Source organism: Chaetodon auriga, chromosome 3, assembly GCF_051107435.1.
Source record: "Chaetodon auriga isolate fChaAug3 chromosome 3, fChaAug3.hap1, whole genome shotgun sequence".
In the NCBI taxonomy this organism is placed as follows: domain Eukaryota; kingdom Metazoa; phylum Chordata; class Actinopteri; order Chaetodontiformes; family Chaetodontidae; genus Chaetodon; species Chaetodon auriga.
Genome location: NC_135076.1, coordinates 25,990,363 through 26,005,394, shown reverse-complemented (window position 1 = coordinate 26,005,394; position 15,032 = coordinate 25,990,363). Strand labels below are relative to the sequence as shown.

General features: G+C 45.4%; 1 protein-coding gene across 1 annotated transcript; it reads right to left on the bottom strand.

Moving 5' to 3' along the window:
- Window positions 1–347: 347 nt before the first annotated feature.
- On the bottom strand, window positions 348–11,174 carry rai2 (retinoic acid induced 2). The gene is made up of 2 exons (XM_076726501.1): window positions 11,024–11,174; window positions 348–4,911 (listed from the first exon to the last, which is right to left on the bottom strand). Exon 2 carries the CDS (start codon window positions 4,832–4,834, stop codon window positions 3,200–3,202), a length of 1,635 nt encoding a protein of 544 aa, XP_076582616.1. The 5' UTR covers window positions 4,835–4,911; window positions 11,024–11,174; the 3' UTR covers window positions 348–3,199.
- Window positions 11,175–15,032: the final 3,858 nt, after the last annotated feature.

Below are 15,032 nucleotides of genomic sequence, written 5' to 3'. Positions count from 1 at the left end.
CTTGCAGGATTGAGCCAGTTTACAGTCACTGAAGACTGAAGACAAACCACTTGAAGACAAACCACCTTATTTTGTTCCATGAGATGCACAAAGGCCGAGGATGTCAGACTGGTTTTACTGGATGAAACATTTTTGTCTTTTCAAGTTTTTATCTGAGCGCCTTTTTCCTTTAATGAGTCGATTCTGGCAACGTTCGTCTCTGCTCCCTTCATCATTTAAGTATAGTTACTGCGTCTTCACGAGACCACCCTGAAGAAACAAAGCACCCGTGGAGGCCAATGAGACGTGATTTCAAACCAGTGTGTCGTTTAAAAAAAAAAAAAAAAAAAAAAAGGGAGAGACATAAATTCAGAGCTTGGAGATTTTAGTTCACTTCCATATAAAAAGCACACATACTGTACAGTAAGCAAACATTTAACCGCCAGCACATTTCAACTGGTGTTTCTTCACTGACATCTTAGTTAAAACAGCTTTCAGAAGCGAAAAGAGCTTCAGGAGACACAAAGGAAGCTGTCGTTATACCCAGTCACACTTTGTCTCCTAACATCCAGTATATACACACAGACTGTATAAATAAAAGTTGTACAAACAATAAATTAGGGTGAAATCCTGTACAACCAAAGTGATCCGTTCAGACTACCAAACCAAAGAGCTCCATGTTGGCTGGACCGCCGACCCGAGCTGCTAAAGCACATCGATTAAAAATAAAGAACTGGTAAAAAGTCGAGCCTCTGGGTATTTTCCATCCCTCGTTTGTTCGTCCGGGCAGTCTGTGGCTGTTAATAGTTCTTGGCCTACGATTCACAGAATTCATAAACGCTATAATCACAAACGGGCAACACAGTTTTAGTAGAAAAGGTAGTAACACCCTGTAATGTTTTCAACTAAACTATGACAAAGTGCACTCGATAGGATAAATAAACGGACACACAACAATACTCTCACATTCACGACTCTGATCATAACCATGGGACAGAAAGGAAAAAGACCATGCTCCACAATAATTTAAAAAAAGCTGTAGTGATCGGAGTCCAGGCAGGTCGGCATCGTTGGGATGCTTGTTTCAGATTTAGGAAGCACCTGAAAACACTCCACGTGCACGTGCATCAGTGGCCACATGGCTGGAAAGCGGGATTCAAACTCTGGACCTCCGCATCCTCAGAGAAGGTGACTTCCTGTCTGCACCACTAGAGGGCGTGGTTCTCCACACACCTTCTCACATCACACCTGCAAAACTGGGCTATTTTCATCTGTTTAAATGCTTCCGTCATTCTGCTTCCAGCACTAATGACAGTCTCTGAATGTCACTGTGTGTTTGTAGTTTGACGTCTGGAGTCATTTTCGGCAGCATCTGATTGAAGACTTGAGGAGATTAACTGTGGATTTTAATGGATTTTCCACACCTGAACAATACATTTAGGCTGCAGTGAGGCAAACTTTCGTCACATGCACACAAAAAATTTCAGGGTGATTTTTATCTATTTTGAAATATCTACAAATTTATAAATGTTGTAATAAGCTACTTCACTTATCTAAAGCGAATTTTGTGTGAATCAATGAGGCCGATTACGAGATAAAACCTTTTGCATTTGTGGCGCCCCCTAGTGGTGACGTGCGACGTCCTTTGATGCTTAACATTCAGGTTGAATTTCAGGTTGATCAACGCGCTTCTGAGAAAAACTGATTGGCTCGTATCATCAAAGCAGACAGACACGTTGAAATTTCTTGAAAAAGTTTGCAGATGTTACGGACTCGGTTTCGCGAAGATTGGACGATGTCGAAAACAGGATTTCGAGAATAGCGAGAACATCAATTTGATTTATTACAGCGCCACCTTGAGGTCAACGAGTGTCACTAAGTGCTTGAGTAGAGAGTGGAATCTACAACCCACCTGCCGGTTTGGTGTTTACGTTTTTTTGTGGAGAAGAAGAAGAACGGGAACAAAAATGGTCTATGACACCAAACCACATGAAACTCATGTTTTACACAGATGAGTTTGATAAACAGAGGCGGGCGTCTTATCAATACTCATTCTAATAACAGACTAATAACTTCAACACTTCAATATACAAACAGTATTTTCTCTCACTAAAGCCAAGAAAATGTTCATCATGGCTTCTTTAATCTGCCGGTTCCCATCACCTTTACCTCCCTTCACATTTTCAGGTGATTTAACAGGTGAAATCAACACTAAAACTTCCACCCTGATTCACTTCTTTAGAGAGTTAATGGACGCAGCAGCGGGTTCTGCTGGGTTTTCCTCAGATTTGGCTTCCATCTTGAAGTGCTGCTGAATTAAAACGGATTAATTCATCCAGCTTCAAAAATAGCTCTTTTCCAGAAATGCTTTCCTTGTGTTTGGACGGGCCTGTTCAAAGTCCTGTTTAAATGTGAAACCAAGTGAGGCATCCCTTTTTTCCCTGCTGTTGAACAAAATAAGAACGTATTTTGTCGTGACAGACGGCTCTTGCCAACATTCATTATAATGAAATTGTGGCTCTGGCCTTGCCAAGTCATTATTAGCCTGTCATGCTAAAGCCCTCCCAATCAGAGGAGAATGAATGGCTCCGCTGAGCTACTGATGACTATGGGAATTTCCGACGATGGGACATGTTTTAACAGTCTCGGTCACGTCCTGCCAGTGCCTACTGCTCTGCTCTGGGCACTGAGAACCTCAACTATCAGGTTTTTTTTAGCTCTTCAGTGCACTTAAATAAAAATTACATGTGGAAACAAACCATGATCCATAATGGAAAAAAGGAACCCATGTGTCTTTGCTGTAATTATAAAGTCAAAAAATGTTCTTCAACATCTCCGATTCATAACGACAAGCTCCAAAGCCACACGGAGAGCCCATTAAGCTGCCATACACACACACACACACACACACACACACACACACACACACACACACACACACACACACACACACATTTCTGGTTTACCATAACACTGTAGAGTAGTGCATTACAACAAAACACAGCAATCCAGAGAAGTCCAGTGGAAACCATTTCTGTGACGACTGTGTCACACTGTCACACATTCATGAGCTTCAGTCAAAGCAACATTTGGAGCAAAACTGTGAGCTTTGATTGGACGTTCAAGAGGTTGATTACAGAATGTCCTCACGTGTGTTATACGTTACTCTCTCTGGAACGATAACCAGAGAGCGGGCCGGCTATCAGTCCGCCGAGCACTTTCACTTCCTGGGTAGCAGCGCTGTGAGTCTCTGCTTCTTCATGGGAAGGAAATGGATCTCTTGCGAGCTGACCTTCTTCAGTTTGATGGCTCTGTTCTTGGGAACCTTTTTGAGCGGGTTGTTGGGGTCGTGCTGCTCCCCCTTGGACGCCGACGACATCCCGTAGAGCTGCTGCAGAGACGTCCCCTGACTGCCGTCCCGTTTGATGGAAAAGTTCTTGGTGGAGACTCCTGAAAGACTTTTTATCTTTCCGCAGAGGATGGCAGGAATGGCGTCCTTCACCGAGACGATGACCTTGGCCGTCTGCGAGGTGCTGACGATCTCAAGGTTTCCGGCTCCGCTTAGAGTCGCCTCCTGACTCCGAGAACTAGACCCACCAGCGCTGTCAACCACCCACTTATGTTGCCGGCTGAACTCCAGTGAGGCCAGGCTGCCCAGGAGTTTGGAATCTAAACTCTGAGTGCATTCAACCCCCAGAGACAAAGACGTACTGGCGTCTTGACCAGAATGGAAAGCTACTTCCCGGTCTGACTGAACACACTTCTTCCTCACACCAGGCACTGACAAGTCGAGCACACTGTCCTGCTGTGGACTCGGGTATTCCTGCTTTAGTTCAACGGGGCATGCTCTGACGGAAAGGTCCAGAACCTGTCCTTCATCCGGAGGAAGCAAGGATGGGGACACGTTTTGTGGCTGGAACGACGGCATGCATCTGCTTGAAGACAACGACGGAGAGGTAGTATCTTTTGGAGAAGTCTGAGTGCTTTTACTCACAGTGCAAACTGGTTTTGGCATGTTCCCCTTTGAGTCCTCGGGCTGAGGGACGGGAATGGGGATGGGAAGAGGGACAGGCAGAGGCACTGGCAGAGGGATGATGACAGGGTAGGGGACCAGAAGGGTGGCAGGGGGGACTAAAGGGGCCAGAGGGGAGGTGTAGGGAGGCGTGAGGGGAGGAAGTGGGAAGAAGGTAGAGCTCGGTGACTGACAGGTGGATGAGCCTGACTGGGACGGGAAGAGATCCTGCAAGATGGCCGCAAAAGCTGGATTCTGCAGGAGAGACAGCAGGTTAGCATCCTGCGTTTGTCCCGCAGACTTCTGATCGACAGCTGGAGGTAAACCGAACGCCAAAGGGTTCTGACACAGGACGTTGTTCTGGAGTGGAAGCTGAGGGCAGTTAGCGGTCTGAGGGATCACAGACGGACTCATGTGCTGGATGACCTGCTGATCCAAGACCAGGGGAAGTGAAACCGGGCTTTGGCTTGTTATCAAGTACGGCGCCCCCCCCATTTGGCCGAGCTGAGGCCCGGCAGCTCCGGCCATCTGCAGGTGAATGGGCAGCATCAGCGGGCTCTCTCCCAGGCACACCGGGTGTAGCACGGTTGTGGCGACCTTGAGCGCCACACCTCCCGGTGCCTCAGCAGTGGGACTCACCCCTGAGGGAGCAGGAGGCTCCACCAGGTTAGAGAGCCCTCCTTTGGTCAGTCCTGTCGCGCTGCTCCCACAGGAATCAGCAGGAATGGGTGGATTTACTCCATCCTCCACTTTACTGGGGATTTCTCCTCCTCCCACCTCAGCGCCGCATGCATCAGGCTGGGGCTGCGTCATGGTTACAGACACGTCATCACTACCCTCCATAGCTCAGTCTGAAGAGTCAAGTCAAATCTTCATCAACTGCTACTGACAGGTCTCATCCATTATTCTTGTAGGCAGCCCTGAAACACAGGAAACAGAGCGTTTAAAGATCCCCTCCAGACATGTTTTAAGGTGCATATAAAACACCCGGAATAATAAACTGTGCCTGATTTGGATTTTCCACTAAAAAGCTCCATAACTTTGAGCAGATGGATTTTAAAAACAGTAAAACAGCCTTTAGTGTCACACCCTGCACATACGTCATTCTGCAGAGTGAAGCTCAAATATTAAACCGTAGGAACAAGAAGAAAAACCACACTGGAGACTTTAAAGACGTGCAGTAGCTTTAAAAATGTGTTAACTGTGAAAAATCTTGAACCTAATCTGCGCACAGCGATGTTGAATTCACTGGAATTTGTCCTTTGAGCCTTTTGAAGGACACCTGCCGCATGTTGCGTCTAGCAGAGCTAAGTTCTTTATATTTAGCACTATGAACAGCTGTAATGAGTTATTGCGGCAAAATACTCAATAAAATTAAGAGATAAGCTACAGAAAGGTTTTATTGTACTTTGGTAAACTTGTTGGACTCCCCAGCAAACCCACCCTGATGAAATGTCCCGATTCTTTTTACTCAGTGCTGGAAAAACTCTCCCACTGTGGGAAAAACAAAATCCACAATTAAAATGCATTATTGGACCTTACAGCTCATCCCAAACAAATAATTACTGTAAACGGAGCGAGAATGAGGGGATTTTATGGTTCATTATGTCTCATCAGGAGTAACCAGGTTAGAGTGGAGCCGCTGTAATACAACACAGGAAATTGAGATCGGGAACACGACTGAGGCTTCTGCTGTACAGAGCTCATTATCTCCAGCTGTTACTGTAATCAAAAATTAAAAGGTAAACAGAGACGAGACCAACATGGAGGTAATGACGGTTTGGCTGTTATACGTCTCATGAAGCACTTTGTTCAGGTGCTGCACAAACACACCTGAGAACTACACGACTGGTCGATAAATGCATTCGTCGTTCATCAGAAAATTCACGAGCAAATTCTTCATGAAAACATGGATGGCTGTCATGGAGACAGGGGTGTAAACTGGAGGAGTTGGTCTGTGGGACCCCTTCCTCCGGCAGGCTCTGCAGGTGGCCACCTCACCTGCCCGTTGGTGTGGAATCAACAGCATTTCCACACGTCCAGTTTAACTGTTTTTTTTTTGTTTTTTTTTAGCAGGAGAAACTGATCAAGCCGAGCCTGCAGCCATGGTGACAGGTTTAGGGTTTTTAAATGACTGGAGAGCTCTGGCTCCCCCTTGTGGCAATTCGAAATAGACCAGGAACTCAATGTTAGCGAGCGTCACGGCTTTTTTAGGTCACTCATCTGAGGATGTTCACGCTTATCCTGATTCATGATTATACGACAGTTGGACCAAACGAGGACTTCAAAGACGTCACATTGGGCAACTGTGATGGACATTTTTAACAAGTTCCTGACATTTTATAGACGATTATCTTTGACGTACAGAACACAGAAACATATCACCTGATCTGAACCAGTCTTAGTAACACACTGTCCATCTGTCTGTCTTCCCAGCAGTTATCATGCTTTCATAAGCCCACACTGTGTTGGCTTTCCTCGTCACTACATGGCACTTCCACACAACACGTTCCGCCTGCACTGGCTGTCAACCTTCATCCATCTGCAGTGATGAAACATCCCTCGGGTGCCTGGAGATACAATGCATCCAATGTCAGCGCGGTCAATTATTCATACTGATGGGGGCTGCGGGGATAAGACGTTCAGGTCTTGGGAAAGACTTTAAACAACCTGAAATGAAAGAGCCAAGTGTGTCGTACCTTTTAAGTGAAAAACTCAATTAAACGCACGCATGCAGTTCTAATTTTCTTAACGCGTGACACTTTTCTCTTCCTCTGAACGGCCTTCATGTGGTGTTGGGTTGCCTGGCTGAGCAGCGAGGAGGAGCTCTGGATCGCCCCAGGCCGGTTTTATATTGTTCTGTAGCATAGATGAGACATTGTAATATGGCTGTGATGGATTACACGAGGGATTCTGCAGCCAGACGGTCGGCCGATAACCTCGTTGCTGTTTCACACACGGGAAAGACCTGGGAAGCGTGTGCACCCCGGGAGTACAAAACACTCAGACATGAGAAGCCAATAAAAGCTTTGTGCATTTACAGCTTGATGTTTCTGTTCTCTTGTCTCTTCTCAGTCTGGAGCTGGTGGGTGTTAACGGGTCTGCTCTCTCTGAGTGTCTATATGTAGTAATGAGATGGGATTCAGTGCAAATGTGTCGCACATTTTGACCAAATTTAGAGAAAATGGGCAGAAGAAAATGTGAATTAACGTGTGTTTCCATCCACTGCTGTTATGAGGTTATTGGGAGTTGGTTCATCGAGGTAAGCAGGAGGTGGCGCAGGTCAAATTTTTTCTTCTTCTTCATTCATTTTTAAACACTTGTTTCTCTTTGTCTTGTTTTTATCTTCATATCTTTGCACACTGTGGGACTGAGAAGCCATATTTTGATCCCTCTATACGTCCTGTAAATATGTCGACGTCGACAAAGTTGACTGACTTTCTTCTTCATGTGAGTTAAATGTTTGCTGAGAGCTTATTCTAAAAAAAGTGTTTCCATCCTCCATTAAGCTTTTTTTTTTTAAAAAGGGGCAAAAACCACCTAAAACTGAGGAAGTTTTTTCCGAATTCTGCTGTTTCCATCAATCTCTTCTAATGCAGTCCTTCAATATGTGTTTAAAAACACATAAACGCAGCTATACACTCATGTACCACATGAGCAGCTTGTCCTCAGGACTCATCCTGCACATCATGTGATCACAGGCCGGACAAAAAGGACAAATTATTGACACGAGAATCCAAGCAAAGGTGATGGCAGACGTCCGTCTGACACACACATACTGCACTGACACTCTTCCAACAGGCCTCACTTATTCCTCTTTCTACGAGGAAGAAATATGGAAAACTGGATCTAACGTTCTAAATTAAGCCTGAATAGGAAAATTAGGATCGATTCTCTTTTTCCTCCTTTCCTTCTTCCTCTACTTGCATTCCAGGAAGTTTGTGGCAAAGACATTTCCTGCTTGATAAGACGGTCATGAGGTCTGTGACACGATGAGGCCTCGCTGACCAATATGAAAGAAGTCTTTCTTGGTTAGGACTCCCCTACTTTCATGACTCTAATGGTTTGGCCCGTTTGTGCAGAGAGTGAGGACAATAACCCCCCACATTAAATTCACTTTAACGCTCCCTCTTAATTTAACCATCGGGGTGAAATCGCTTTTTATGCCTCAGCTTTCTGATTTACGAGGAGAAATAAAAACAGCGTCAGTGAGCTTTACTCCGAGCCGTTGGATCAGGTGACCTCACGCTGGCCTGTAATCACCACCGGGGTGACATGCCGCCGGTCTCTCGCCCTCCAGCGAACACCACTCCGGCCTTGAATCATGTGAGCTCGGTGTCAAACTCTGCAGACGAGCAGCAGAACAAGGAAGCTTCGCCAGCAAAGCGTGGAGCGAGCCAAAGTACATAGAGGCCGTGTTGGTCTTTGTTCTCCTTCCCTGTGACATTATCTGACTCTGTGACTGTGCTTTGTTTCTGTGTTATCACAGAGCGGGGAGGTCAGAGAGAGAGGTCACATACGCATCAATAACGCAGTCTTTGATGCAAAAAGCCTTCAGCTGTTCCTCACTGCCTCCTCGGTTAAAGGCGGCTTAAATACCGGCTGGTCCTTGTGGTCAAAGATGAACGGCTGCCATCTCCAGCACCTCTTAAACAGCCCGGTGTGAAGCCTTCGGAGCAGCGAGTCTGAGAACTGTCAGAAAATGAAACACAACCTTATTCCTATAAATAGCTGCAGGTTAAACTCATTAATCTTCCTAAATCCAGCGTGTTAGCACAGTTCCCGTCCCCGCATGATGATGCAGTTTGTCGATTAGGTTGTTAAAAACAGCACCGGCGTAGTGCACTTCTCACTGAGCATGAGCTAATGCAGGAAACACGCACCACGAGCCGTCCTGCTGCAGAATGAAAGCATGCACGGTGTTTGGTTTGTAAACGATAAGAGCAGCAACACGTCCAGCTCTGTTCACATCATCTGTAAGAGGTTTGTGCTCGCCAGCCAGTAACAGCTAATTGAGTAAATAGGCAAAAAGAGACTGAGCTGAGAGCCAAATGAAATCCCGCCCCTGTCCCCGTTACTGTAATGATTTCCACATTTCCTTTTTTTTTTTTTTTTTTTTTTTTCTCCTGGCCTCATTGGTGGAATGTGTGCTTTACTAAGTCAACAGCAGGGAGAAAACAACAACAATTAAGCGGGCTGCAGTTCAGATTCACTGCTGCTGCTCCGTCCTCGCTTCCTCTGCTCAGGTTTCCTTGTTTTGGGTTTGATTCAGAGTTCAGAGGGGAACAAAGCGCCGGGGACGGATGGAGCACGGCTGACGATCTGAAAGGTCATCGCCCTCCACACCCCTCCGCTCCAATAGCCAATTACATCTCATTAGCGAGACACATGGAGCCTCATTCATGAGCTGCACGTCCTTAGACCGACGCAGGCTGCTCTCACATCAGGGCAGATTTCCCTTTATTCAGCTGGTTGTCCTCCAGCTGATCTCCTAAATCCCACAGTAATAGTCGTCAAATCCGATGAATAATTTAACATTTCTAATTAATACGATTGGTTTGGCCATCACTGCGAGCACTGTGGAGGAAGAAGTCACTGTTTTATCCAGATCAGATGGTGAAATAGTGAGAATATATAACCATATCATTAGCAAACTGAAATAAGAACCATTAGAAATTAAACAGCATGTGATGTTTAGGGCTGCAACGAGTGACTTTAATTGTCAGTATTTTATTTCCTTGATTTGTTGTTCGGTCTCTGCGGGGTCAGAAGATCAGTGCTTCACATGTCTTGATATTCAGTGTCAATCAAAGATATTCCTTTTACTGTCACTGAGGAATTAAGAAACCAGAAAATATGCCCATTTGAGAAGCTGCAATCAGAGACTTGTTTCTTCAAAAACGACCGATTAATCAATGATCCAGAGAGCTGGTGATTAATGTGATGGTTCACATACACTGAGTGGCCTTTTATCATCCATTAACACAGTTTTCAACATCTGCACTCATCACTCGCAGTCAGTGTGAACACAAAAACATGCAGATTGTATATTCCTTTGCATATATTGTTTATTTTTGCACCACTTATTGTTCAGCCTTTTGTCTTTTCGTGCCTTATGTCGTTTCCCTGCATGCACACTGAGCGCAGCGTTTAAACCGGAGTCAGAGTCCATGTCTGTGCACACATGCTTGGCCAATACAAGCCGATTCTGATTCTGAACTAATCAATGAATCCTGCAGCTCTAACGTGAACAATCCCGTCACCGAGATGAGCGCGAGGGTGTTTCTGCAGCAGCTCTGCTAAAATTCGCTGTTTTCTTAACGCAGTCTTGTCACGGCACATGTGACAGAGCACCAACACAAGCAAACGCACGAGCCATTAAAGCCGAGGCTGTTGAGGCAGGCCCTGAGCGCGAGCGGCCGGGTTCATCTGAGGAGATTTCTGTCGTCTCTTCACGCTCACTGTCAGACGTGCCCGCAAACAGCGCTGCCGGCCTCCCGCACAGATCTGCGCATTGTGAGGCTCTCTGATGAGTCTGGTCCGTCAAAGCCGAGCGTTCGCCATGGAAGCCGCGAGGCTGTGCGTCATGTGTGCGCGCGTCTCCACACGAAGGGCTGAGGGCGCGTGACGCTCCGCTGCCATGAAGGCACCAATGTGTGGCGGACGGAGGGGGTCCTCGCGCTTAATCACTACCTGTTATTTTAAAGTTCCTGTTCAGCTCGCGCATGTTTAAAAAGACGAGCTCGCGCTGACAGAGCGAGCGTTTCGCTACAAGAGCTCGCGGCGCAGATCGGCTCTGAAAAAGAAAAAAAAAAAAAAAAAAAAGCTAAAAGGCTTGAGTTCGATTTAAGAGCGAGCTCGTGCCACTGTCTCAATAAATCCCACTTAATCCACGTGCTAATGTTGAAACGAATTGATGTTCCAGCGCGTGAGCGACGCACAAATCAGAAGAGCCTCGGCTCACCCTCCTTCCCTTTAATGTAATTCTTCTATTAAATCCCACTTTTGCGACAAACGCCGGCATTTACTCACCTTTCCAGCAGAGGAGCACGTTCGCAGCTGGCCGGGCCGCCTGCCCCGTCTCACCGCTCAACGACCGGGACCTTTAATGCTCCAAATAAATAAAAAAGGCTTCTATTTATCTCTTCATTGCGGTCCCGTCGAAGCGACTCCAGACTGAAGCTGCGCACGCAGCAGCGTCAGCGGGTCCTCCCTCCTCCTCCTCCTCCTCCTCCTCCACCTCCGAATGATACCGTCTATTATCTGCACACATTCAAGAAGAAAAGGCAGAAGAAGAAATGCAGACAAGCAGAGTCATAACATGAGCGGCATCGAATGATTTCCTGAGGTAAACATGAACACATGAACGTAAAATCATCATATGGCGCCAAACATGTTGCGTTCATGTTCATGTCTGTTAATTCTCACGCGCTTTATTTTACAGGTCTGCTTAAAAAAAAAAAAATAAATAAAAAAATCGAGTTTCCTGAAAGAAAATGCGTAACCTGACACTCACAGGAAATGAAGACAGTTTTTAAATTATACACTTTTTTTTTTTTTTTTTTTCAAAATGTATTGATTCGTTAGTGTAATCAAGGCGTTGGTTCCCAATGTGAGGGTCCGGGCCCCCACAAGGGGTCGCAAGGTAAAGGGGTGTTGAGATTATTAACAGCACAACAGAGAGAGAGAAAAAAAAACATCTATATGACACAAAATTCTGTTTTTCATAAATAATTCATTTTTTTCGAGTCAAACCTGCAAAAATCTTCCAAATTACAATATAATAATAATTATATCAACAGCTATAGTCATAATAATAACTCAGAATAAATATTACAAAATAAATGGATGATTTATGTATATTTATCTGGGTTTGAATGGAGATAGATTTTCTTTTAAGGGCATCCTTATTTAAGGAACCAAATTACAGACCTGAGAGTAAAATGTGGTGTGGACCAGGCTGCAATTTGGCATAAATAAAGATGTGACTACGACCATAAACTCACATGAACTTTAACCAGATCATTAAACCTGAATAATCCTGATCATCGCCACCAAAACAAAACTCAACTGAAGGACGTGAGAGACTGAGCTGACTTCATCATCATCTGACTGTATGACGTGTGATCAGGTCATGAAGACCCCTCGTCCTGTTCGTTCCAGGAGGTGCAGTCTGGGAGCAGAGGAGGAGACGGTGGTGTGTGAGCGCTGGACCGGCTTTCAGACACTCTTTCATTCTTTCATTGTACTCCAGACAGCATCCGCCTGGTCGGTGGCAGATGACAGAAGCAGAGGAGGATGGAGTTTGGCAGCTGTGGATGAAAGTCTGGTAGCGAGAGGCCCCGGTGAGCCAGATCCCCTGGGCCTCCGTATCAGTCCCAGCCAGCCTCGGGCTCTGCCCCGGGGCCCCGGGCCTCTCATTGTTCCACAGGGACTCTGTTTAATGCACTATAATGAGCCTCAGCGTGCACTCTGGTGGCCTGGTGGCGACTTCGGTGTGGTTACCTCCCCAGCGTTCCTCCCCCCACCCTGGCCACAGTCAGAGTTCCTCACATGGGAGGAAGCTCAGCTCAGGTCAGGCTGAGGCTGTTGTTCGTGTGACGGAAAACAATGAAATCAATACAGCCAGAAGAGCGAACATGAGACAGATTTCCACCTATCGCGTGGACGGATGTCTGCTGCAGGTGCACGTGGATCAGCTCCAGACTCTCTCTGCTGCACATGATGCACAAATGTATGAATCCAAACATGGAGGCTGAGTGTTAGACTGTGGTCCCTTCATATGGACTGGACACACACACCTGCAACTATAATTACTGCTTCCATATAAATGAGTCCTCTGAAGGCTGTTTGATTGCTCTTTGTATGTCGGGGCTGTATGAAAAGGACTGAGTCGGGGAGGAGGGGGGTGAATATTTCATTTTATAAAAACCAAGCAGACTTTGAAAAAAAAACAAAAAACTGCTGCACCCTGAAACAACTCATCAATGACAAACAGAATAAAAAGTAAAAATACAGCCACTCTTTGTTTTTAATTATTCTAAGCAGTTAAAAGAAGGTATTAAAACCTGTTATGATGCAGAATAAGGGGACGACCGTAAAGGCCAATGAGAAATTAAGCACATTTCCTGGAGATGTGGTTCAATCATTGATTAGCTGCTCGTGTATCGTGTTTCTCAGTACAGACTCATGATGGTGGCCTCCATCTTTTCTGACTCCTGCTCCTGCAGCCACCTGATAATCCTCCTACAGTCCCTTCAATCTGCACTGAGAAGCTGCGTCTGATCTTTTGAAGGTCTTTGCTTCCTCGTTCATTCATGTTTCTTCATAATCAGACAACGAAAAGTCACGTTGGGATGATGTCGACTGTTCCGTCCTCAGAGCCTTTACTTAAGTAAAAGTACTAATACCACTCTGTGAAAATACTCCACTACAAGTAAAAGTCCTACATTTGAAGCCTTACTGAAGTTAAGGATCAGCATGATGTACTATAAGTATGAAAAGTTAAAGTACTCATGTTGCAGTAAAATACTGCAGTGTTTTATTTCCATATTTGATGTTTCTGGATTAACGTTGCTGCTGCATTCATGTTGTATTTTACTGCTGCAGATATTTCAGCTTGAGATTAAACATGTGTTTGCAGTGTGGCTGTCCTGTGAGAACCACGTACAGTATCTCTAAAAAGTCAGAAAAACTGCGACGATGCATTTTCAAACTAATCCAAGAGGCTTTTTAAAGAGTTCATTAAGCAGAAGAAGGAGGAGAATTTCTGTCACTTTATCACATACATTCATATTCAATACAAATTCAGAGATCATGGTTTCATACGAGGAACTGCATGAACAAAAATGTAATCTGAAAAGTGACTAGTAGCTAAAGCTGTCAGACAAACAAGAGAATGAAAAAACTCAAATGAAGTACAAGTATCTTGGATGCATACTTAAGTACAGTACTTGAGTAAATGAGTCTGTCGTCAGCTGCCATCAGAGCTCGAGGTTCAGAGCTCTGCAGCTTAAATCAGCACATTTCCACTTTACTCTCCATCCGGACACATTTCACACATCCCGTTTGTTTTCTCCTGAGAACAGAAATACTCGGTTTCGACACCACCTCCCTCTCATGCCAAGCCGCCCTGTCTCAGCGGTAACAGGGGTCAGGGTTCACGGTCAGCGTGCCCCTTGATGGCTGCCCACACGGGCTCCCAGACAGTCCCGGCCTTTGTTTACCTTTTTTTCCCTTCACTTACAGTCTCGGCTCGGTTGACACGCACCGACTGAGAACAAGGAGTTTTTGTCCGTCACAGGCCCGTTTGACATTATCCAGAGCGACAAAGAGAATCCAGGCCGACTGTGCAGCCATGACAGTGACACAACACATGCAGGACTGACATGTCCGTGAGTCCAGCTGAGCCTCCGGTCTGTGACGGAGGCAGGAACCTGTTCAGAGTTCAAAAGAAGCCTCTCAGCTCTTATTTCTCTGGCCGGCGCACAAAGAGGCCTCATTTAAATTTACCCCCAATTTGCATTAAATTACCCAGTGGACTCGGCTGAAGAGCGCCCTCTGGTGGTCGTCTTAGGTCAATGTCTGCTGGGCCAATTCTTTATGATTTACTCAAAACCTTTAAGGTGTTTATTTGTGTTTAAGAAGCAGAAAACACAAAAACTCTCTGTGCTTACAGTCATGACTGTAAAAATATGACAAACATCATGTGTTTGGTTCAGAGTGCAAAAGAAAATATAAGAATATGATGAAAATATTATGACTTTTTGATGTTAAAGAGCTTTTTAATCTTCACACAGATTCTTTAATATGTTTGATTTTTATTGTCTTTTTCTTATTCTACCGTCCTGTGAAGGAAAAGTCAACTTCTTTTACAGCCTGGTTTTATTGTGAGATTTGGCGCCATCTGTTGAGGACACAGCTGAAACTGCAGCTATGAGAACACTGAATTTAATCTGACTGTTCGAGGTTGAGTAAAATTAGTTAGTATTACACACTGTGCATTGTCCTGCGCCAGGAGGAACCCAGGGCCCACTGTGAA